Source organism: Copadichromis virginalis, linkage group LG5 (assembly GCF_057382275.1).
Source record: "Copadichromis virginalis isolate Kocher_CV1m ecotype Utaka linkage group LG5, C_Virginalis_male_GT1.1, whole genome shotgun sequence".
NCBI classification, from domain to species: domain Eukaryota; kingdom Metazoa; phylum Chordata; class Actinopteri; order Cichliformes; family Cichlidae; genus Copadichromis; species Copadichromis virginalis.
Genome location: NC_140622.1, coordinates 26,946,846 through 26,972,029, shown reverse-complemented (window position 1 = coordinate 26,972,029; position 25,184 = coordinate 26,946,846). Strand labels below are relative to the sequence as shown.

Here is a 25,184-nt window from a genome sequence, read left to right as displayed (position 1 = left end):
AAAAGGTTCTAGATGTTGATTTAATTAAAGGGTATGCACGTCTTTTTTCTTTTCAAAGGAAAATTACGAGAAGCCACAAACCACACGTGGCTGTGCTGACAACAGATTCAAAAAGTCAAAGTAAATAAGTGTATAAATCCATTAATGCTAACCATCAGCTTTAACCAGGTACAAAATTACTCAGATAATTTAAGTTAATCAGTTTCCTTCAGAGTTCCTTTAACTGCAGCCTTTAATGGAACTAATTTGTTGTCTGAGAACTCAGCAAGAAAGAGCATCGGCCATTCATCACCCTTCAGATGTTATTAACTACTTTACCCAATTAAGCTCACCCCCTTAGGCTTCATTTACTCAGAGAGACTGGCTCATGTGACCTGCTCTTGTTAACAGCACACTTTGGAAAACTGGATTCTCCATCACAGTGAAAACCGTAAAGGAATTTCAATTATTTGATTGCAGAATTACAACATTTTGTTTTTAGGTTTGTCAGAATCCCTGCTCTTTAGAGTGAGCTTTATCCACGCTTACAGATAGCGCTCAAAGTCGTTGAAAAAGGAGCAGATGTGGGGTCTGACCAATCTTTAAGCTATGAGTAATGCATAGAGATATGCTGTCCACATACTCTGAGCCTCCATCTATAGCAACCCTTTTTTTTTTCGCCACCAAGTGACTGTGAACACAAGTGCTGAAAGCTGTTCTGCAATCCCGAGTTCCATTTAGGCGCACACAGGTGAAAAACAAAGTCATGTTTGGCGTGATTTCCCAAGACAGCAAAATATTGAGGCAAGACACAAAATCTACAAGAAATAAGTTTGTTGGCGGAGGGAGCTTAGATGTTATTCACAGTATCACAAATGCATTTCTTCTTTCCTTTACAACAAGTGTGCTACCGCAGCATTTTGTCATTAACAGATAAATCTCTCCATTCTTGCACTCAAATCGCACATGATCATCTACGTTATCATTTTACTTGGGCACCTACAAAGTGCTAGAGATTTCATTTTCAAGACGAATAAAGTGTCAATAAAGTGTTAATTTGCACAGTAGGTGCTGCTGAACAACTAAATTAAACTTAGTATTTCACATTACAAATGACTGACAGAACTTTATAGACAAAGTAAAAGACAGCACATGATGGAAATCTGTGAACTGTATCTAAAAGATGGAAGTGTCAACTATGACGCCGTTTCACATAACTTGTTACTGACAAATAGTCAGCGAGCCAGCACACCCCGTTTGACTCTAATAATGACCGTGACATACAAAATAAATTGAATTTTAGTCAATAAGACCTGAAAATAGTGATTTAGACTATAAAGTCAACAGAAAAATGTTTACTGAGGTTATAAATCATAGAAACTGGGTGCAACTTTTCATAAGCATCTATAAAAATTAAGCACCTTGGCAACCAGCAGCTTCTCAGCCAGAGAAGCTAAGCTCATCCAGTCTATGTAACTAATGCTGTGTCTCAAATTGCGCATTTCCATGCTTAACACAGTGCTAATAGTGAGCGTAAGTGTATTCACACTGACAAATACAACTACATGAGGGACCTGTAGAGGTACCCAAATGAAATGATGCAACTCATAATGGCCATATAACTGTGTGTGCTTTTCCCCTTTAACTCACCCATCTCGGCTGTGAAGCAGAAGGGAAGGGACCAGCCAGGAGGGGGAGAAGCTGCTGTCAGCGACAATACTGAATCCAATGCTAAGCAAGCGGCTAACTTTTTATCTCCATCCATTAAAGTAACATTTGTTGTGGTGTTGCTTGGTGTTTATGCGCGTTGAAAGGTAGTCTTCGTTGTAGAAAAATCTACTATTATACGAGTAGTCAGAAGACTGAACAAGATGCTCACGAAATGCAGCAGCCATGGAGGAAATGATTCGAGCCGACACTATCCTGTCAGAATTTGTTTCGTAAGAACGCGTGTTGTGTAGTTAGTCTCTTGAGTTATTCAAAACAAGACAATATATGTGTCAGTAAGTACATACAGTACAATCTATACTATAGCTAGCTATCTAGCTCTCTATTTCTAAACTTAATTCACATATAAATATACACACATCCATATTTCTTTTCACCAGTTTTGTTCTTGTAACACTATCTGGATTTGTTTGCAATTTTTGTAATTGGTTGTGTGTGTGTGTGTGTGTGTGTGTGTGTGTGTGTGTGTGTGTGTGTGTGTGTGTGTGTGTGTGTGTGTGTGTGTGTGTGTGTGTGTGTCCTCTTTTAAACATCTTTTGCTTATTTGAGTTATCTCAGTGGTGCAGTACACTGAGATTTCAGGCTCAGCATACATCGGCTGGCCAATATTATCGACTGTTTCTGGCCTATTGAGGGGCTTTACTTGGCCCAGAAGATAATTCAGCAAAATATGCTCAAGGAAACGTTGCATCAGAGATTGTTAAGCAAAACACGCTCTGACTGCATTATTTCTGATCATCTCAGCACTGTCTGCAGCACAGAGTACCAGAGTAGGATCCATTTAGAGTCACTGTAAGTTACTTTTTTTTTTTTTTTTTTATTAATACGCATATATTGCTGTAAAGCAATTAACTGTGATCCTTTTATTATAACATCCAACCACTAAAAACAAACTTTTCTTTTCAGGAAATTGGCATCTTAATCAAAATCTAAATAAATAATGCCAGCCAATATCTGGACCGGCCCCATCCTTAAATCTTTTCCAGTAGTTATTAGGGAGCTGAGGATATCTAATGGAGTGGCCCTTCGCTCATTGGACACTCATCTTTACTCAACTTCTCCCTTTCTTACTGTACACTCACCTCAACACTTTTCATACATCCCTAGTCCTGTGTGCAAACGCATACCCTTCGAAGGTGTGATTTGTAATCCATGTATAATTAATCTAACCTTGGTGACACCCTCATATATTATTAGAAAAGATCTCCCTATGGTACCCTGAGGGAGAAAAAAAATTCCAGTTTCATTTTTCACTCCGCTGTTTGAGCGAACAGGTGGTCCATCTATCGATTTCCCCACTTCACTCCCACGAAAAAGACCGCGGTTAGATTAATGTCAAGCTCAGGAGCCCATTGTTTTGTTTCCCCCCTTTACTTTTTTAAAATAACCATGGTACAAAGCCAGACCTGCTCTATAATACAGCTCGTTGAATTCAAATTTTGTGTTTCGACCCTCTGGACATGTGAACTACATTTGTATACACTTTAGAGCTTCTGGGCAGGTGGGACAGTAAATCCCCCCCCCCCCCTCCTTTTTTTAACACTGAAAAAGCAAAAGCTTTATGCACAGTGTTATATGTGAGTCAGAGCTCAAAGTGACGCATTTAAAGTGGAGAGATAATTGGACAGCAGCAGATTGGAAAACGGTCTCTGTTTAGCAGAGACAAATAAGCCCTGGAGCTCAACCTCCAAGGTCATGCTGTTCAACTCTTGAAGAACAAAAACATATACACAACAAAAGCCAGCCTCTGCTATAAACGATCACTGGGTACATCAAGCACAAACATTTACCGGTATACATAGGCTGTAACACGCAGGGATTGGCTGCACACATCGTGTCAGGTTTGATATCATCGTAAATACATCAAATTCTGCCAAGTCATATTAAAAAAAAAAAGGAGAAAAAAAAAGGAAATGGCTAAGGGCTATATCCTACACAACCTCATTTCCCTTCAAAACATATCACTTTATTTCATGTTTGCTTTCTGGTATCTGAGGTAATCTATCATTTCTGATGTACAGTATGCCAGCTGACTGTTTGATAAGAGGAAGAAAAAAAAAGGACCTCCAACTCAGAGCCGCTTTTGTGTTGCACCTTGTACATACATTTCCTTTTCCTATACAGATGGATGTATTTGCTGACGTCTGGAATATTCCTTTTTGTACTTCCTATAGGAAATGTCATCGGGAGCAGCACATTCTGATACAATACGGTCACTATTTGTAGTTACGAGTGGCTTTTGGTGAGCCTACACCCCCCAACACACACACACACACACACACACACACACACACACACACTCCCCATTATACTGTGCCAAGTCAGTCCTATCTGGGTTACATGTTCTTGACATGCTTGTTCAAAGAAGACATGGCACAAGAAGAGGGTCACCCATTATTTAAGTTGCAGTGCCCATCCAGAGAGAGCTTCTTTTGAATGAGCCGACAGCACACTTGCTCTGATAAAACCACTGCAGTGATAAAATAGAAAACAGAAAGTAGGACAGCTGATAGCTACAAAGATTTGAGTTCAGGAAAAAAAAAAAAAATTGCAAACAGTGTACATATATCACATTCACAATCAAATATGAGAGAGCCCTCCTTTCTACTGCCGTGCCCAACTTTTCTACAGTTTTATTATGTCTGTGAAGGTTCTCAGTCATCCAGGTCATCGTAGTCAAAGCAGCTTGTAAAGAAAAGCAGGAATTTGCATGATAAGGTGGGGCCAGGTTTCACAATGAGCTCATCCGAAACTCTGGCTGATTGGGACCCACACCCATTTTCACACCTTGGCTCAGGCGATTAGAGGATCATCAGGGGGTCCTTTTGTCCCTCTGTGGGGGATATTCCCACTAGGTTTAAATCTGGGACTCCCCACCATTTCACCTTAGAACTGAAGAAGCTTCTCGGATGAGAGGTGAAACGTCTTCAAGCAACTTAAGTCCAGACGCTTTTCTTTACAAGCTCCTTTGACTACAGTTTTATTAATTAACCTCTGCTGTTGGGTGGTGCGTCATCAGTCACATGTGGCACCACCTATCAGCAGAGGTTAATTAATAAGCATACCCTAGATGTAGCTACAGTTTTTAAATCTAAATAGCCTTACATGCCTGATGGTAGACACTACAATGTTGGGACTATCAGTGTTCAATAATGCAATCTATCAGTACAAGCTACAATTAACTGAAGTTCCTGAAATACTTCACATGCAGATGGTAACAGAAAACAACTGACAGCCACTTTACATTCAACACCCCACTTCCTTTCATCCCCAGCAGTGTGAAATAGACTGTAAGAAGATTTGCTGAGAAATACAAAGGACCCACATGCACACATACAGAGACTCCTTCATTTATTAGTGAGATAAAGGCTATAGCAGATGTCCTTTGCAAATGGCAAGAGTTTCATTCTTGATTGCTGCCACACATTAAGGAGCATTCAGTCTAGGGTGCCAGTACCATACCCACATTTTTGCAATTTCACTGTCGGCAGACAATTATTCAGTAATTGTAGATGTTTAGCTTTATTTTCTGCGTGTTTGATGATGGATGTATGTGCTGGCATTACAGCAGAAGTTTATCTTGTGCAGCTGTAACAATATTTTTTTAACCTCTGTATGTATGTATGTATATATTTCTATGACTTTGGAATTTTTCCACTTAATTATTATATCATTTATGTGTATTTAACTGGTTCCAAGGCTGGTATGCTTTATGCTTATTTATAAAGGGAAACACATATTCGCTTTGGAATCCATGTTCTTTGACAGAGGATTCAACGCAAAACCTTGGCGTATAAAAAAAAAAAGTATACTAAGTAGGGCTGAACGATTATGGAAAATAATCTAATTGCGATTTTTTGCCCCAATATTGCGATTGCGATGCGATATGCGATTATTTAAGGTATTTGTCTTCTGTATTATTAAACAAAGACAAGCAATACATCATATAGTATGGCCAATACTATATTACATTAATTTTAAACTGTTCTTTCCTGGAAGACAGACCTCTGTTATGATGACATGAGGTGATGCATGAATTGATGACTGACATTTTTATTTAACTTCTTCAATCACAACAGTATATTTGAACATACACAATAGTTTATTTTTAGCTTACAAACATCTGAGCATAAAGTGCTGACAAGGAACCCTGGTGTAAACATTAAAATGAAAGTCAGTACAATGTGCAGATTGCAGAAATATACATAAACAAAATCAGTGGCTTTACCACACTCAGTTTTTCGACATCTGTGAACTACTAGACAGTCATTCAATTAAAAAATAATATTAAATAAATAAAACTAATAAATAAAAAATACACACATCTTACTGATCTCTGCAGTCAGTAACATTACACATAAAGTGCAAACATAATAGCAATTGTATAAACACACACACAAACACGCCTTTAAAATTTAAAGGCGTGAAATTGGACGGTCTAGCCTTCTGATTAGCTAATCAGAAGGCTAGTTCTGATTCGCGTCACCGCTGTCTTGGTGGAGTTTAATAAACTCGGCCGTCTGCTTCTTGCTATCTAAAATATAACCAGACACTGGTGTAAATTCTCGACTGTCTCATACTTCTGTTTAATAAGTTTTCTGTTTGACGTTTAGTCAGCTGTGTGAAAACCAAGGAGGAACCCACCCGGGGGATTAATAAAGTTTTATTTTATCTAATCTAATAACTTTAATCTCAGCCAAACCGATTTACTCACGAACAAACAAAACACTGAAAAAAGCCCAACAATAACATTTTTAGGTTGTCTAAGTGACTTATATATTACGTTTAACCCGAGCAGCGAAACTCCGCGGTGATCTGAAAATGATGTGCCGGGAGTTGTGCCGTTCTCGGCCGCATCAGTAACCCTCGAGCTCCCGGCTAGCTGTCGAGCTGGTGGGTAGCAGACGCCTCTGAAAACGTCGAAGCACTTTTGCAAATATGGGATATCTTGATAAACCGAGCAGATATTTGATGTTTACACAACTACTTTCTCGCCTGAAAATATGTTAAAAGTTTATTTTGTGACCCAGAAAGATTAGTATGAGTAATTTTAAAACTTAGTAGCGGCCGCCATTGCTGGAAACTGGAGTTTGGCTGGGCCGCGCTATGAATTCTGGGATATGGTAGTAATTTGGACAGCCTTCGGCGCGTCGCTGTGACGTAATCGGTCTACAAATGCGGCCTCAGGAGGATGCAGCCCATGAATTGTATAATATAATCGCAGTATAATCGCAGCCTTTGCGGTTAGAAAATTGCACTTGATCATGTCGCGATATTATCGCAAATGCGATATATCGTTCAGCCCTAATACTAAGCTACAAATCTATATTTCTCATCTATAAATTGTATTACTGAAAGAAATGCTTTGTTTTCCAACAGCTGCTCAAATTGGCTATTAAAGTAAATTCTTCAGTCTTATTAGGTAGCACACCATCAAAGGAGCCATATGCACAACAGCTTTATAATGGCTGTACATTATCTGGTGCCCTTTAACACTACACTGAACACAAAATTATGTGGCAAAAATAAATCTAATTACCCAGCCATTCAGCATCAAAAGCTGTGCCTGCAGAGATGGCTCCAAAGAGGAGGGCCAAGAAACAAACACAGGAGGCTTCTAGCTGTGTGTTTGGAGATAGGACAGAAAGGCTCACTAACAGCCACTTCCTGTTTTCATATGCTGCTAAATTTAAACTAATTATCAACAATTTGACATAAGAGGGGGTAAAAACCGTATTCTATGACCCCACTTTGCAAGAAGAGCATTACACAACTGCAATTCCAATTTTAGACGGCGACTAGGAATGGCTGGCATAAATGATGCATTCAAAGTCACTAATACCTCAATCTATGCATGATATTAAATGTGAAATTTGTGCTTTAATACGTGGAGACAATCAATAATTCAGAGGGGCGTCAGTCTTTACAGCCATGTTACAGGAACTGAACCACTTCCAGTCAGTTTTCTCATGTTTAGCCAGTTCCGTAATGCGATCGTAAGACGCTCCCTATCGCATAAAATCCCATGTGTTTTGAACAACATAATCCCAATTTATTAAAAAGCCTTTCTGTATTACAAATGTCATAGGCTGTCAAAATGAGGCAAGACACAGATTTCTATCATCAGGGGTACTTTCTCACCAATTATGGCATACGGCTATTTTCTAGTAGACGTGTGAAGACAATCTGTAGCAATGTGGCAGCTAGCAAAAGATCATTTAAATAAATGCAAACTAAAGACGATGCACTGTCTCTCATTTTCCTTGGATCCAGAATTTACTTTAAAATATGAAGAGGATTTACTTTGATCCAATGATCTGCCTCAAACTAGTACCGTGTCTTGACTTGAAAACTAATGTTTTTGTGCATCAATATGTTCCCTTAGCTCAGTACAAAGGCTTATGACAGAAATACCTGCAAATTTTTTTAAACTACCACCAAATCCTTGTCATAAATAATTTGGATAAATATTGGGGTGGGGGGGGGGGTGGGGGGGGGGAGAGACTTAGATGCTGGTGTTTATGGATAAAAAAAAAAATGCTATAAAAATAGTTCAAGCATAAACTTGAATTCACTAATCTCTCTCCAACATTCATTGTTGACCTTCAACACTCCATATCGCACATTTATCAGATTGCATGGTAGCAACATGGCATTTTACCTCTACAGGGAACCTTCTGCCATTTATGCTGTGTTCTGAGCCTGCTGATCCATTACTCTGGCCCCAGTGAAACTCCATCTTCTCAGCCTTAAAGCGCCCTGGCAGTCCAGCCCCTGCTACAAAGTACTCATCCTTCAGGAGTATAGCAACTGGAGAAAAAAAGAAAAGAGGTAGAAAGAAAAAAAAAAAAAAAAAAGAGAATCGAATTAAACAAGGGAAGAAAATAAGCACACTTGTGTTAAGGCAGGGCAAAGCAGATTACTCATCAAAGAACATGGTCTACAGAAGCTCAGATGGGCAGTCTAAAGTTAGAAAAATAATTTCTGTGCCTATTATTATTACCTGAATCCTGATTTGTCTTTTATTTTATTTTTTCCCCAATGACAACTAACTCAGTGGCGAGACCAATGTGACAAATCAAACTTGCAAAGAGTAGCTAAGTAGCTGTGATTTGCTTTAATGATTAATGCTCGGATGAACTGTCCAAACTCAACAATTCTTTTCTACAACTTGCATTTATTAAACGGATTAACTAAGCTGCGTAGACTGCAGACTTATTCTGAAATAATTAAACTAAAAAATATATATTCATTAAAAACTAAACTAAATTATCTGGCAATAAGAAATGTAAAAACCTCAAAGTATCTTAATCCTTTGGGGAGTGACTGATGCAGGAGACATTTTCTAACAGTCAGCTCATAAATTGTCATGATTTGTTTTTGTAAGACCTGTAATGCATTTATTAGTGTTCAGACCCTTTCACATTTTCCACAATTTCAAATTTATTACACAAAAAACACATTTTGAGACTATTTTTAAAATATTAAAGATATAAGAATGAAATTTTCAATTTCCTTAACATAATTAGCAAGTGTAGACACCGCTCTATACAGTGTGCCATAATGAAATGGATGTATAAGAATGAAAACAAATAATTGAGGGTGGGAGAACTCCACAGGTTTGACAGGATTGTGAAAAGGTACAGATCTAGAGAAAGACATCATATTTCTGCAGCAGTGAAAGTGTCACAGAGCTCTGTATCCTCAAATCATCTTCAAGTTTTGCAGCCACCAGTCATCCTCAGTGCGAGTTTTGCAGGCTAACAGGAACACAACAGTAACTCTTTTGTGCAGACTGGAGAACCTTAATGAACAACAACCATCAGTGCAGCACTCAGCTAATCAGGCATTAATGGTAAAGTGGCCAGAAGGAATCCATACTTCACTAAAAGGTAGACTGAACTCCCAACGTGCGCGGAAGAAGCCAGGCACTGAGCACCGCCTCATTAATACATTCCCTACAGTCAAACACGGTGGTGACAGGATCGTGCAAGGAGCGGGAGACTAATCAGGATGGAAGTAAAGATATATGCAGCAATCTTAAGTGAAAATCGTTTCCAGAAGCAGTCGTGATCTCGGACCGAGCGAAAGCTCTAGAAAAAGTTGTACCCAGCTAGATCTCAAACATTAACCTGCCAAAGCATCTGTAGAAAGAACAGCAGTGCATCGATGCTGCCCCTCCAGCATTGTTGAGCTTTATCAATTGTGCCAAGAAGAATGAGAAAAACTTGCAAAAGAAAAGTCCGCCAACCTTGTACAATCATTCCAAGAACACTGCTACTTAAAGCAAAAAAAAATAAAAAATCAACCCTATGATTAATTATCTAAATACTATGTCAACTCCATGCTAATAAACAAAAACTTGTTTTTCCATTGAGCATTGTGTGTATGCAGATTAATAAGAAAAAACTCTGCCTCTATAGAATGATTCATAAATGAATCTGCAGAATTCGGTGGTGAGCAGATGAGCAATGATCACAATGACGCATCTCAGAGAAAGCTTGCACCGGCCGCCTCCGCTGACCTCGACATTCCACTAATCGACTCCAAGACGCCGCTTCAAAAGTAAAAGCCAGAGTTTCTTTAAGTTGTTGCATGACTCGCTAAAAGACACAACAGCCTTCTCTCGCATTGTGAGCTTCTTCCATGCGTTAGCTTTTCACAAGGCTTTAATGCCATTGCCTTTTCTTAATAGCAGCCATTATTGCATTCTCTCTCAAAGGATTATAAACAGTTTCTGCAAGCAAACTTTAATTACATTTTGTGGGGAAAATTAAGCTTTTTGTAGCATTTTAAATCGTTCTATATTAGATAAGTTCATTACAATACTATTTAAGTAAAAGAATTTAATTAGCTTACATACATTGATGTGACTTTAACAGGTCTACAATTATAAATTTGCCCCCCCCCCCCCCCAAAAAAAAAAAAAAAAAAAAAAAAAATCAGTTAATCTATTTCTAGAAGCTCATCTGAATGTTGCTGCTACCTCTTTGAATTTACATCTGAACTTGTGATTTTATTGCAGAATGAACTAGCACATTCCCTACAAGCCTGCCATTTCTATCAGGGTTTTCATGCAGGATGTAATTAACTCACAGCGGTATTCAATACAGACATTTTTTTTTTTTGCCTCAGTTCTCTGAACTGAGTATCAAAAGCCTAAGAGACAGAAAATGAAGCAGTATAAAAATATTTCCAGCTTGAGAACTTTATGCAAAGTTAAACTATGTAGAAAATTACTTAAACATCGAGAATATCATACTCAAAAACTGATACTTATGGACCATGTTGGTATTTGAGAGAGAGAAAAAAGAAAGCCGGTTGTATCAAAAGTCTCACACGGGCAGCCCATCAAAAATTTTCAATGTGGAAATTCTACACCTTTTAACAAACTACTTGTCAATAAGGTCATGTGACACAGTTGCTGTAGATTTGTTGGAGCCACATCCATGAATCCTTTGTTCCGCCAAATCTCAAAGGTGCTCTGTCAGATTGAGATCTGGCGATTGTGGATGGCATTTGTGGACAGTGATGTTCATGTTCAAGAAACTAGTGTGAGATCATTTAAACTTGGTGAACGCCGTTTTATCCTGCTGAATGCAAGGTCATGAACACAGTTACCAACAATACTCAGGTAAGTGTTTACATCATGTTCAGTTGGTACCAAGGGTCCGGAAACGTGTGCCAAGAAAACATCCCATGCTTTTATGTCGTTTATGCCGCATTCTGACCCCACCATCCAAATGTTACATCATCAACATTTTTCCTATTTTCTATTGTCCAATTTTGGTGAGCATGTACAAATTGTAGCCTCAGTTTCATATTCGCAGAGACGCTCTTCTGCATACCCTGGTTGTTATGACTGGTTATTTGAGTTGCTGTTACCGTCCTTTCAGCTTGAAGCAGCTCATCCATTCTCCTCTGACCTCTGGCATCAGCAAGCCATTTTCAAACCAATAACTGCCGCTCACTGGATATTTTCTCTTTTTCGCACCATTTTCTGTAAACTCTAGAAATAGTCAGACCACCCCATCTACCACCAACAACCATGATGAATTTAAAGTGACTTAAATCACCTTTCTTCCTCATTCTGCACAGTTTAATGTTCAGCAGGTCATCATCTCCATGTCCACATGCCTAAATGCATTGAGCTGCAGATGTGTGATTGGCTGATTCATTCAATTCAATTTTATTCATATGGCACCAAATTACAGTCGTCTCAAGGCACCTTATATTGTGAGGTAAAGACCTTACAGAAGAAAATGAACCTAATGAAGTGACTGGAAAGTACAGATTGCTCAGATTATAACCTTACGCATCAATGGAAACTTTAAATATGTAACTTAAAGGCTGATGTGCGAGTGGAAGATCTGCAACCCATCTTCAGAAGTTAAAAAATGTTCTTATGTTTTCATGCATCCACAGCTACTGGGATTCACCTTAAAAATTCAGACTATCTGCCCGCTGTTACACTCAGAAAGATCATGTAATGTTGAGTTTAAGCTGTGTTAAATTTCCACAGCATCTGAAACACCATGGCACAGCAGATTATCATCCCTCCCACTGTCCTGGCTGAGGTTATATGCTAATGCTTCTACAGCCCTTTACCACATCTATGTTTGACATCATTAGCCAGATTAGACCTGGTGCTCCGTCAGTTGATCCCTCTAGTTACAGAGGATTTAGTCAGCCTGTGAATAAGAAAAGCCCACTTTTAATCATTTCACAAAGCAAACTAGGAGGATGAGCATCTGAACAAGCAAACACAGACTGTCACTAAACAGATAACATGGCGAACAAGTTGTCCTGAGCGAATGAATGGAATCAAAGTAAGTCAAACAGACCAGTGACAGGTATCAGGAAGAAAATGAGTACGAGATCTTGAGAAAAAGAACCAAGAGACAAGATGATCTGAAGAGAGGAGAACATTGTGTGATGAGGGATGATCCGAGCCCCTGTCGTGAGGCAAGAAAGAATCTGCCAGCAGCATTAACGTGCCAGTGCCGCTTAAGCTGAAGGCCCACAGCATGAAGGAGAAGAAATGATGCCGGAGATTTCCAAGACTGAAAGCATCAGGTCAAAGTGAAGGATCAATCTGCACAGGAAATAACTACCCACGGCATTATCATAATTGTGCAACTGCTTTGCAAAACCGCAAAAAACATTTACATAGATGGTAATAAATCCCTGTTACTGCCGTTGTTGAAGTAGTGTAATCCTGTATGCAACACAAGAAAGCCAAGAAAAGGGGTTGCTGGCTGGCCTTGGGAGTTTCATTAAAAATGCGGCCCTGCGTGTGTTTGAACCCTCCAACAGCAGAGGAGGAATTAGAAGCTAAGCCAAAAAGACCTTGAATCACAGCCTGTGAAAGAAGGGGAGTGTGTGTGAAAGTAAATCCTTGATCAATGCAAATGTCTCTGGGGCCTTCCGATTCCCCATGAATTTGGTTGGGAGTTGTTTGAAATTTTACTGAGAAATGTTTTGTTGAGGAATACTGCTTGAATGGCAGCCAATCAGCCCGATCTCAAAGCAGGTCAAGGCACAAGGGAATGCCATGAAATCAATCGCAATGAACTTTTAAGATCTATTCACTCACTTCTTAATTACAACACTGACTTTTAAATAGTGTAACGTTAAAGCCACTCCCTGGAGGAACTCGGCACTTTGATTGCAGCACCTCCTGGTGGCGATGATGGGTTGAAAAACGCAACGCTCGAAAGAGTCGGGCCATCGATCTCGAGAAAAATGCTAAAATTGCTCGAATACTTTGCACAAGTATTGGATTTTAAACGCCAATTTCAAAACTTAAGGTATTTGTGCCATTAAATCAATTATAATGTGTCAAATAACACAAAAGCCAAACATGACAACATGAAGAGTCAATAAAAATGACAAACGTGCGTGAAATCTGCAGCTGCCTTTCCCTTCACAGAGCTCTATACAAAGTGTCAGCTTTTGTTTAGCTTTCATTCTTGAGACTTTAATGTTTTGTTCAGTTTTCAGCATCAGCAGGCAACTGCTTTCAGCAAAAACACTGTGAAACATACTACACTCCACCAGCTCAGCTCCAAATGACAGGAACAGTTAGCGGCTAGCTGATGAACATGGTGGAACAATCGGCTCCTGAGAACAAGATATTTCTTTTAGAGGGAAAATAAAACAAGTTTGGCCAATTTGAAAACGCTCCAACTTCAGGATGTCTTCGCATGGACAGAGATGGAGCAGACTTGGTGTATAGACCTAATGTGGTTATAATTCATGATATCAACAACTAGGATGACAAAAAGGGAAATGTAAAGAGGTTATCACGGATCAAAATGATGATTTAGAACATATTAACCTTCATGAGAACATAGCAAAAAAAAGTTTGCCAATCTCACCTTCGTTCACAAAAAGCAGTTGAAGACTGCAGCACGGCCAAAATTACGCTAACTGTTTGTGATAATGCAGCTATTAAATGTGATAAATCAGCTAAAAATCGCAAATCTGTAGCAGTCTGTTCCAAATGCATTGCCAACTACACATACAGAAATTCACATTACCTACTTAAAAACAGACTCAAGCCAGATCGGAAGATCTGAAACTGAAATTCCTCTACAGGTAGTGGAATAGTTGCTGCAGGATGGTGATTTCACAGCAAATTGACAGTCAGTCAGTCTTGCTTTTATCTTGGAATATAACCAGAACACAACTAGCTGCGACCAGTTGAGTCCAATCCCCGATTGCAAGGAGACGTGTCAGACAAGTCGTGTTCATTGGTACAGGCTGAATTTGATGGTGACTATTTGCAGACCTTTGCCAATGTCAGTGAGTGTGACCACAGGCAGTCTGAGTCGGACCACGATTACAGTGGTCCCTCTCTATAAGGTGGCCTCGCTGTTTCGCTGATTTTTTTTTTTGGTGCAATTTTGCTTTTTGTTTTTAAACACCACATTGTGTTCTGCGTCCTGATTGGCTGTAGACCAGCGGTCCCCAACCCCCGGGGCTCGGACCGGTACCGGTCCATGAGTCGTTTGGTACCGGGCCGCGAGAGTTGAGGCTCAGGTGTGAAATTAATAGTTTTCAGGGTTTTTAAATCTGTTTTCAGCGTTATTTTGTTATCGTTTACTCGGTTTTCCTTGGTCTTTTCACGTGTGTTATGAATAAATTCTTTTTTTCGATACCGGTACTAGTTTTATTTTATTGTATTTATCCGCGACACCTTAAAGGCCGGTCCATGAAAATATTGTCGGGCATAAACCGGTCCGTAGCGCAAAAAAGGTTGGGGACCGGTGCTGTAGACCATTGTCAATCAATCTCGTGCCGTGTCTCCTGTACAGTACAGAATCCGTTCAGCTTGTCAAATTTACATAAATCTTCGATCGCTAGCAGTGTGACTTTGAAGTGCTGTACCGTATATTGTAAGTTATCTCCCCAACAAACACAATGTCCACGAAACGTTTTGCACTGTCAGAGGCAGCTGCAGTAGCACCAAAGAGTGTTTAAACAACAGAGAAAAGTGTGAATATGTTCATGCCTGTCTGAGAAAAGTGTATAAAGTGTTTAGTGAGGGCTTTCACAGCCTTAAAACAGCTATAATAATTGTAAAAAATAAAGTTGACTACTTTTCGGATTTCACCGATAACAGGTTATTTTTAGAACTTAACTCCCGCGATAAACGAGGGGCCACTGTATTTGTTAGGTTGCCTCCCAAAAGACGACCTGTCCAACTGCCTTGCTATCAAAGGTGATCAATAGTGTTGCGGGCTCAGCCTCTGGGCAACCAGTTAGTCAACTGGCTATCCGTCTCTGACGGTCTCCATTTTATTTTTAAATAAATAAAAACAAAATATATATGATCACAAGGAAACCATTGAGTTTTCCTAGTTGCAAGGAGGCTGACGTTCTGTTTTTACACTAGTGTGACTGAGCCATAAGCAAAGAGGATGAAACTATCAAAAATTAACAACACAGTAAAAAGCTATCGCTAAAGATCAAAGGTCCTAAGCAGAGGTTACAACTTTATAGTAGTTTCATTTCGTGCGTGTCTATATGCCAAATGTAAATGCTAAAAAGGAAAATTTTAAAGTTACTTGAAACACTGACGAAAAAAAATGAATGGAATTGACGATATTTTTATTTGCTCATTAAAAAAAAAAAAATCTTATTAATACAAGCTATTTCTTTACTGGCATTAAACATCATTTATTGGCCATATGGTAATGCGCTTTTGACTGAAGGTCATACCACTGAGACGAATGATTTGACAATAATGCTACCCCCTGCTTTAGTCTTTTGAAGCAGACCTTGAAAACTGAAGAGCCTCGAATAAAAACTGTGATAATCTAACAGGCAAAAAGAAATGTTATATTGCAGCCAAGCGGAGAAGGGATACAAAATACTAACATTTGACACAGGTCAGGAATAAAGGACCGCTCTACTTATTAAGATGAGTTAGTGGCAATAACAAGAAACCAAGACCCACAGCACCATTACAATCAATGCACTTGATAAACTTTGTCATCTCAGGCATAGGCTGAATTGAGAACCATCAAAAGAACAAAAGATTGTATTCCTGCTATTCTGTTGACTGAGCTAGACCAAGTAAACATCAAATCAAGGATGCAACAAGTAATGATGTGGAAAACAAAAGATGATGAATGTGAAGGCCAAAAAGTAATCTTCATGCACAGCTTTGTTGAATAGTTGGATCAATAAAGTATTAACAACCTCACCCTGTGAAAATATTTCAAGTGATGATTTCAAGGTCTCTGAGAAGCTAATAAAAGTTTACACACGGATTTCAAACATGTTCTGAGCTTCTCTTTTATTTATTTATCTCTCTCTCTATATATATATATATTTTAGGGTTGAAAGAAATCTATACCTCCATCCATACAAATCTGATTTTCACACATTTCAAAAGAAAAATCATGTACAGTGCTATTCAAAAGTCTTGAGCTGCTCTTCATTTCTTTAAATTTGGATTAATAGGAAATTGGTGCAGCAATTATTCAAAAATGTGGTAAATGTAAATACAATTTATGAGACAAAAAACAGTAACGAAGAGAAGATATAATTTAAAATTGGTTCTTTGCTAAGTTTTCTGTTATGTGTAAACACAACACTTGTTCATCCATTGAGTCAGGTGGGGGGTTTTATGTTTGAGTGCTTCATGGGTCACTGTTAAGTGGCTTAACAAACAAAAAAAAAAAACAAGAAAAAAACCACAGTCCTCTTAATATGGTCAGGAACAAGGACTCTACTGAAAATGAGTGAAACTTTTTCTTTGGAACTTGACTATCTTTTCAAAGACCTTCAGAAAGTCTATTGATGAGACTATTTTAAAAAATAAATAAATAATACAAGAGTGTGGTGCCTTGAAAACAAAATATAAAGAAATGAGTGGCTTTAGATACTGGCATAGTACTATATCTATATTTCATCTTGGAAATGTAATATTTTCAGTAATTCATCAGTCAAGTCAACCTGTCCTCTCACTAAAAATCCAAAAACCTCCATTCAAGTGAAACTGATTAAATCACATTTCATGAGACAATGACATGAATTTGCTAAAAAAAAAAATTAAGTAGACCTCATCTAACTAGCTTTTGCACTGTAATATTCTGTGGCAGTATAGTTTCATGTTCCTGATTTGGACAGTGCTTTAACAATGCAAAATACCCTTTGTACTGTAAACGTCCAAAAATTGCACCCAGCCGTGTTAGTTCCATTTTTGTAAATAAGCACCCCGCAGCACTGCTCGGCTGTGTCAGTGGCCTTGGTTGTCATGGAGGCTAAAAACTCTCATTATGATCAAATGCAAAGGATGACATTACTCGCAGAGAGAAACCGTGCCAAAAGCGCAGATATCAATTAGGGTCAAGGTTTTCACACCAGTGGTCCACGGATTTGCTCAGTGGGGGGATAAAAAAAAAAATTAAGTTCACGGTTTGAAGTAGCAGTCAACAAGTAAACTTCAAAATGCATCTGTAAACAAGGCACTGAACACAAAGAGAATGAGCAGAGCAGAGGAGGAGGAGGACAGTAGAGCCAATATCAAAGAAATCTCTGGATCCACTGATAGATGTACAGAAATCTTGGCAGATACTACTGCACGTAATTTCAGTGTTTGTGCTGCTGTGGTTTGAAATTTGACATTTCAAGTATAAAATCTCTGAAATCCACATACTTAAATTCCTGTGTTTAACATGTTCATATGCAATTTTTTTTAATCACTTAAAGATTTACATTTTGATATCATATTGGATAACTTCAGTCTTGCATCACATCAGTGAAATTATATTTTAAAGCAGTTTCCAGACATAATGACCACATTTTGACTAATCTAGTGATTACATGCAAAGTGAAGCTACATGATTACAATGATCCTGCAAATCAGAGTCCCATATTTCCAGATGAGGATTTTCCTGCTGTATGAGAGTAGCATTACTCCCAATGGTCATAAACAACTACAGATAAAACACATTAAAGCAATCTTAAGTCATGTTGTATAATATAACCGTAGTATGGAAAACTCTGGGTTTCCCTGGTCAGTAATTCCCATTACTGCAAAGAGCTAAGTGAGTAGAAGATGAATGATTTCCACATACTGTAAAGTAAAAGATAATTTGCATTTTTTTAAGCACAGGAGAGAGAAAAAATAGAGCCCCACATAACCGTCTCTACACCCTGAGAGATTTGAGCTCTCCGATATCTTTTATCAAGGTCTCGGAGATAAATTAACTTTTTAGGGATTTGGCTTTTTCACAATCATCCTTAGGAAAGGCCAGGTGATTTAAATATCAAAGCTTTAACTATACAGCGACTCTTCAAACCTTGTCCCAACAATCAGAAGCAATTGGCTCCTCCAAGCAGCGTTTTAGTATGCTAAAAGCTAAAATCCTCCACAAAGCAGGAGAAGGAAAGAAACAAAGGGTTTTCATGTAGCCACTTCCTCAGTTCATGATATAATTAAGAAATAGCAGTGAACAGGAACCGTAGGGTCAATATAAGTTCAGAAAACTTTTTTTTTTCCCCCCCCCAGAAAGAACTGCTATAAGAATGTGAGCTTTATGGAAATGTCAGGTGGGAAAAATAAACTTTCATGCATCATTATCAGAAAAGTCAGCTTTGGAAATCTGCAAATAAACAGCTAAACAAGCATTTTAGAGACGAGTTCTGTGGACTGGAAAAGCAAAAAAAAAAAAAAAATCATTTTGAGGCTGCAATAAGCAAAGCTGTTTTGTGCAGGATTTCATAAAAAAAATGCACTACAGTAGCAACTGCTAAGCAAGGGGATAGATCGATCATACTTTTGGCTTGTGTTTCAGCCAGTGGCACGGGAAACATTTCGGTGGTAGAGAAAAGAATGGATTCAATGAAATACCAGCAAATTCTGCAAGCAAACATGAGACCATCTGTATAGATGCTGTAGTAGGAAAGAGGATGGCTTCTACAACAGGATAATGATCCTAAACACACTTTAAAATCCGCAGTGGAGTATCTCAAGAAGCACAGGCCCTGACAGCCACCCCAACTGTGGATCACAAAAGAAAAGACGGTCAAAGACTCTCACAGAACTTTTGTAAAGAAAAGGGTTGAAAAAGCACACCTAAAATGAAAGACTCTAAGCTGGCTGAAAAATGTGTTTACAAACTACGATATTTGCCAGAAGGGGTGTTACTAAGAGCTGACCATGCTCAGTCTCATGCTTCAGGTTCATGTTTCTCCTCTATTTTGAACAATAGATGATGGAAATGATTACCGTATTTCCCGGACTACAAAGCGCACCTGAATATTAGCCGCACAAGCTAAAATCAGGGGAAAATCCTGTTTTGTACATACATTAGCCGCACCTGACCAAAAGCCGCAGGTGTTTCAATGTTGACTTATCATATGTAAGAGAATATGCACAAAGCGAATTGTCAGGAAAGAGATGGCTGTTTGGAGACATCACTTTTATTAATATTTTGAAAAACAAGTTATGGGTACATATTTGCATAACTTTTTAGGTATATGTACAAGTAGCGGTAATTACAAGTACGAAACATGTACTGTGCTTCATAAATGAGTAACAAATGTAGTACATAACAATAACCTACAGCACAGCAGAAAAATAGATTCGGACTACCTTTTAGGCTCAGGTGCAGTGACACGGCTTTAACAAGAAGAAAAGTCAGTCATTCACCACCATATTCCTCCGCACTAAAACCACCAAAGTCCTCTTCTCCAGTGTCGGATACGAACAGGCTCAGGATGGCTACTTCATCCACTCTCCGCTTCTTTCCTTCGTTGTCACTTTCAAAACCAAACAAATCCTCGTTGTCAGTGTCGGAGTCGAACACCCTCAGAAGGGCCGTGGCGGTGTCCTCCTCTCCATCATGCAGCAGTCCAGCCCTTCGAAATCCGTTGGTGATCGTGGATGTTTTCACACTTTTCCACGCTGTCAGATTCCACCGGTGGAGTTGAGCACAACTTGCTTTTCGCAAGTTTATCGCCGCTTGTCATCCACGCCTCCGGCTGAACGCATAGCGCTACTTTGAAGTTTGTTTTTCGCGCTACTTGTACGGCACTATGTTGCCTGGCGGATGGACATGTGACCAACATACTACTCTTGAACCCCGATACTGTGTGTCTGATCACATGCCCTTCCGCCAGGCAACGTAGTGCCGTACAACAGCGGAACAAACAAAACAAATCGTCTTACGATATGACAAAAATCATGGACAATCCATAGAAAAGTCGCACCTGACTAAAAGCCGCAGGGTCCAAAGCTTGTGCAAAAAGTAGCGGCTTATAGCCCGACAATTACGGTAAATAATCCTGCTCAAATTATCAAAGAAATGTATCTGGTTTGAAAATCAGGTCATCTATTACTCACTTTGTATATTCACGGGAAGAGAAATTTTAACCAAGGGTACCAAAATCTGCAAGCCACTGTATATAGTTAGGGATTCAATTATTTCAACTCCAGCTGATTTTGTAGGTCAGTCTAGAATTTCAATGGAAGGTTTATTTGAACAGTGAGCGACAGGAACAATACCCCCCCCCCCCAAAAAAAAAAAAAATCCAGAAAAATGCATTTCAAAAAGTTGAACAAAATAAGTATTTGATCAATCCGCAAGATTTATGGCTCCCAGGTGTATTTTGTACAGGTAACGAGCTGACATTGGGAACCTTCGCAACTCGTTACCTGTATAAAAGACAGCAGTCCATAGAAGCAATCATTCTATCTAGATTCCAAACTCTGCACCATGGCCAAGGCCAGAGAGCATTCCAAGCATGTCAGGGACAAGATTGTGAACCAACGCAAGGCTGGAATGGGCTACAAGACCATCACAAAGCAGCTGGGTGAGAAGGTGAAAACAGATGGCGTGATTATTCGCAGATGGAAGAACCATAAAATAATTGCCGATCTCCCTCAGTCTGGAGCTCCATGCAAGATCTCACACGTTTCAATGATAATGAGAACGGTGAGGAACCAGGCCAGAACTACTTGGGAGGAGCTTGTCAATGATCTCAAGGCTGCTGGGACCATAGTCACCAACACACTACACCAAGAAGGACTGAAATCGTGCAGTGCCCGCACAGTCCCCCTGCTCAACAAAGCATGTGTACAAGCCTGTTTGAAGTTTTCCACTGAACATCTTGATGATTCAGAGGAGGACTGGGTGAAATTGTTGTGGTCAGATGAGACCAAAATCGAGCTATTTTGGCCTCAACTCAACTTGCTGTGTTTGGAGGAGGAAGAAAGCTGCATATGACTCCAAGAACACAGTACCCACCGTCGAACACGGAGGTGGAAACATTGTGCTTTGGGGGTGTTTTTCTGCCAAGGGGACAGGACAACTGCACCACATCAAAGAGAGAATGGATGGGGCCATGTCAGCTCTTGAGTGAGAACCTCCTTCCCTCAGCCAAGGCATTGTAAATGGGTCGTGGGTCAGTATTCCACCATGACAGTGACACATGGCCAAGGCAACAAAAGATTGGCTCAAGAAGAAGCATATTAAGGTCTTGTAGTGGCCAAGTCAGTCCCCAGACCTTAATATGGTAAAAGGTAAATGGCCTGTATTTGTACAGCGCTTTACTTAGTCCCCATGGACCACAAAGCGCTTTACACTACATTCAGTCATCCACCCATTCACAGACACATTCACACACTGGTGATGGCAAGCTACATTGTAGCCACCGCCACCCTGGGGCGCAATGACAGAGGCGAGGCTGCCGGACACTGGCGCCACCGGGCCCTCTGACCACCACCAGTAGGCAACGGGTGAAGTGTCTTGCCACAACAACCAAGACTGTCGGAGCTGGGGCTCGAACCGGCAACCTTCCGATTACAAGACAAACTGCCAACTCTTGAGCCACGATTGCCCCATCAAAAATCTGTGGAGGGGGCTGACGGTTCGAGTTGTCAAACACGCCACAAAACATTAATGACCTGGAGAGGATCTGCAAAGAGGAGTGGGACAAAATCCCCCCTGAGATGTGTGCAAGACTTGTGACCAACTATAAGACTGGTCTGACCTCTATGATTACCAACAATTGTTTTTCCACCAAGTACTAAAGCATGTTTTGCAAATACTTATTTCATTCATGCAAATGCAAATTAATTTATAACCTTTCTGAAATGCATTTTTCTGGATTTTATGGTTATTGTTTAAATAAACCCACATCTGAAATCATAGACTGATCATTTCTTTGTTAGTGGGCAAACTTACAAAATCAGCTGGGGTTCAAATCGTTTTTTCCCTGACTGTGTAACCATCACATGTCATGTCTCAAAATAGCAGTCGTGGAAATTAAAGATGATTGGTATTGCTGCTGCACTGCTTTTCGAATGAGGGATAAACAAATTCTCTACTGCAAACCTGTCTTTCCAGTGTTCTTCATCGTGGTCTGGTTGGAGGACTCTGTGTTGAACTTGTCAAGCTCCAGCTTCAGGTACTCCTGAGAAATCTGAGCTTGTTCATCTGCAATGTCCACAGGTGATTGGTTGTTTCCGGCACATTCTGGGTATAAGGCTGCCCAGCCTCGAGGTCCATGGCTTCCTGCAGAAATAAAAGACACAAGATGTATGATGATTATGCACAATGCACACTAGCCCCTAGAAATCACATCTGTCTAAGCATACTGGCTCTGACACACACATAGAAACCCTGACAATATTACTGGAACAGCAGCAATAAGAGTTCTGTGCTATATTCACTGAGCTGCAGTGCCTTCTAAATCTGTTCGCACCCCACCCTCCCACTGCAGGGAAAACATGTAAACATTATGAAAATTCATCATCTGGGTAAAGGCAATTCCAGTCTTAATTGTCTATGTATATGATATACATATCCATAGGAAGCATAATCCCATCGTGCTGCACTAATTGAAATTGAGCCTACAGTGGGCACAGAATTGATGGGCACCCATCTCTCCTTCCATCCTTAAAACAAAGCAAAATATAGAAGAAAATAGGGGGGGGGGGGGGGGGGGGGGGGGGGGACCTACAACAAATATTTAAACATATTCAACAGAAAATACTTCAGATTAACCATTAATCTGCTGTGTGTGCTGAAAACGAACTTCCTGTAACATCATCATCCACTGTCTGCACTTTTCTAATCCTCTATCCCCTACAGTGGCGGCGCTACAAAGGAATAATCCACAACCGACAGGGGTCCCCTTGATCTCTTCTCGGGTACAATTGGCCAATGCAACAACAAAAGCTGAGGGGATCAAGGGAACAAGGAAGCATGCATGGATTTTAACTTTTCTGGGTTAACACAATATTCATGATCCCATTCCCCACAGACATAGGGCAACTTTGCTACAGTCTTATGAAAAAGATATAAGAGCTCCCCTTCATGAGAAGACGCCGAATCAAGGGTGGCTTTAGGGCTTGCTGCATTGAAATACCTTGAGCACAGCCTCATTGGCTGCGCTCAAGTCTCTTAAAATGATAGTGTGACATTTAAGATTATTTGGAAATAATCAGTGTTTTAACATATCGACCAGAGGACAAATATGCACTTGGAGTGTGTGCAGATCCAGAAAGAGAAGTTGCTTTATTAATCGCTCAAATAAAAAGGGCCAGGTTCTTAAAAGTGCACTAAAATCAAGGAAATATCTTTGATTTGTCCACCAAATTCACAAGACCACCTACAAGAGTATAGAATAATAAGGTCTGAATAATAGTGAAATATTTAAATGGATTGGAGCTACATTTCTAACTAATGAGTACATCTATAGAGCGGGATTATATTTATCAGTCATGATTGTAGACTCACCAATATATTTGTACCAATATCAAGCCTAATATTTCATAAAATGAAAGAGGACTCCATTATGAAAAACCAGTAATACTATGAAGCAAGTGAAAGCTGCTTGCCAAACATAAATCCCGAAAGGATTTGCATAAAATGGGAGCAAATGTCGACCATGATGCAATACAATGTTACGTGCACAGAAGTTTGTTAAGCCTTTATATAAAAATGTACATTTTTCCCTTATCATGTTTAACTTGTATTTTAAGGTAGTTACTACCTTGCTATCTAAATGGAAAGTGTATCGAGACCAATCTTTTTAAAAAGCTAATTTTTAAATGAAAGTTCTGTAATCTATTAAATTCCCCAACAACAATGAAACAACTGCTTCCTATAACGTAAAAAGCTGCTTGTTACTAAGGCAAACCACCAAATATCTAGCAATTCAAAGTGATTTTATACAGCAACCACAGCAAAAACATCCTCGGGATCACTAAGCAGTTGGATTCTCATATTGCTTCATTTAAAAAAAAAAAAAAAAAAAAAAAAAAAAAAAAACCAAAAAATACCCTAATGCTTAGAATCAAGAAATTATTTCACTGGTTAAAGAAAATCCATCTAACTCAATCTAAATCAAGACATCCTTTCAAGTAGGTAATCTCGTTCAAAATTCTAACAATCACTTCCAAGAAGGTGCAAACCACTGGTTACACTCAAGAACAGGAAGGACAGATTAGACTTAGACAACTTGTAGCTTCTGTCAGAATGATAGGAAGAGAAAAGAAGCAAAAGAACAGCTCATGATTGAAAGCATAACACATCAATCTGTCAATCATATTGGAGGCAATGTTATGGCACTGGCATGCATGACTGCCAACAAAACCAGTCTGTTAACAGAAGTAGAAGGATGAATTCTGAAGTGTACAGGGCTATGCTCTCTGCTCAGATTCATCCAAAAGCTACAAAAACTGATTGGACAGAGCTTCATGGGGTAAATGGATAAGACCCAAAGGACACTGCAAAACCAACCCAAGAGCTTCTCGGTGCATAAAAAAAGTCATGATATTCTTCAGCAGCCAAGTCAGTCACGTGATGTCAACCCAACAGAGCTCGCTTTTCAGTTAGTGAAGACAAGTTGAAGGCAGAGAGATGTTCAAACAACCATCAACTGAAGGTGACTGCAGTGAAAGCCTAACAGAGCATCTCAAGGAGGTTCACTGACAGTCACTGAAAGCTAAG

General features: G+C 39.4%; 1 protein-coding gene across 1 annotated transcript in view; it reads right to left on the bottom strand.

The window, feature by feature from the left end:
• Window positions 1–25,184, bottom strand: part of ca16b (carbonic anhydrase XVI b) — a 110,653-nt gene that overhangs the window by 33,345 nt on the left and 52,124 nt on the right. The window contains exons 3-4 of the mRNA XM_085457110.1: window positions 22,563–22,742; window positions 8,369–8,517 (exon numbers count right to left, since the gene is read on the bottom strand). Coding sequence (XP_085313236.1) covers window positions 8,369–8,517; window positions 22,563–22,742 — 329 coding nt within the window. The remainder of the gene's footprint in view (window positions 1–8,368; window positions 8,518–22,562; window positions 22,743–25,184) is intronic.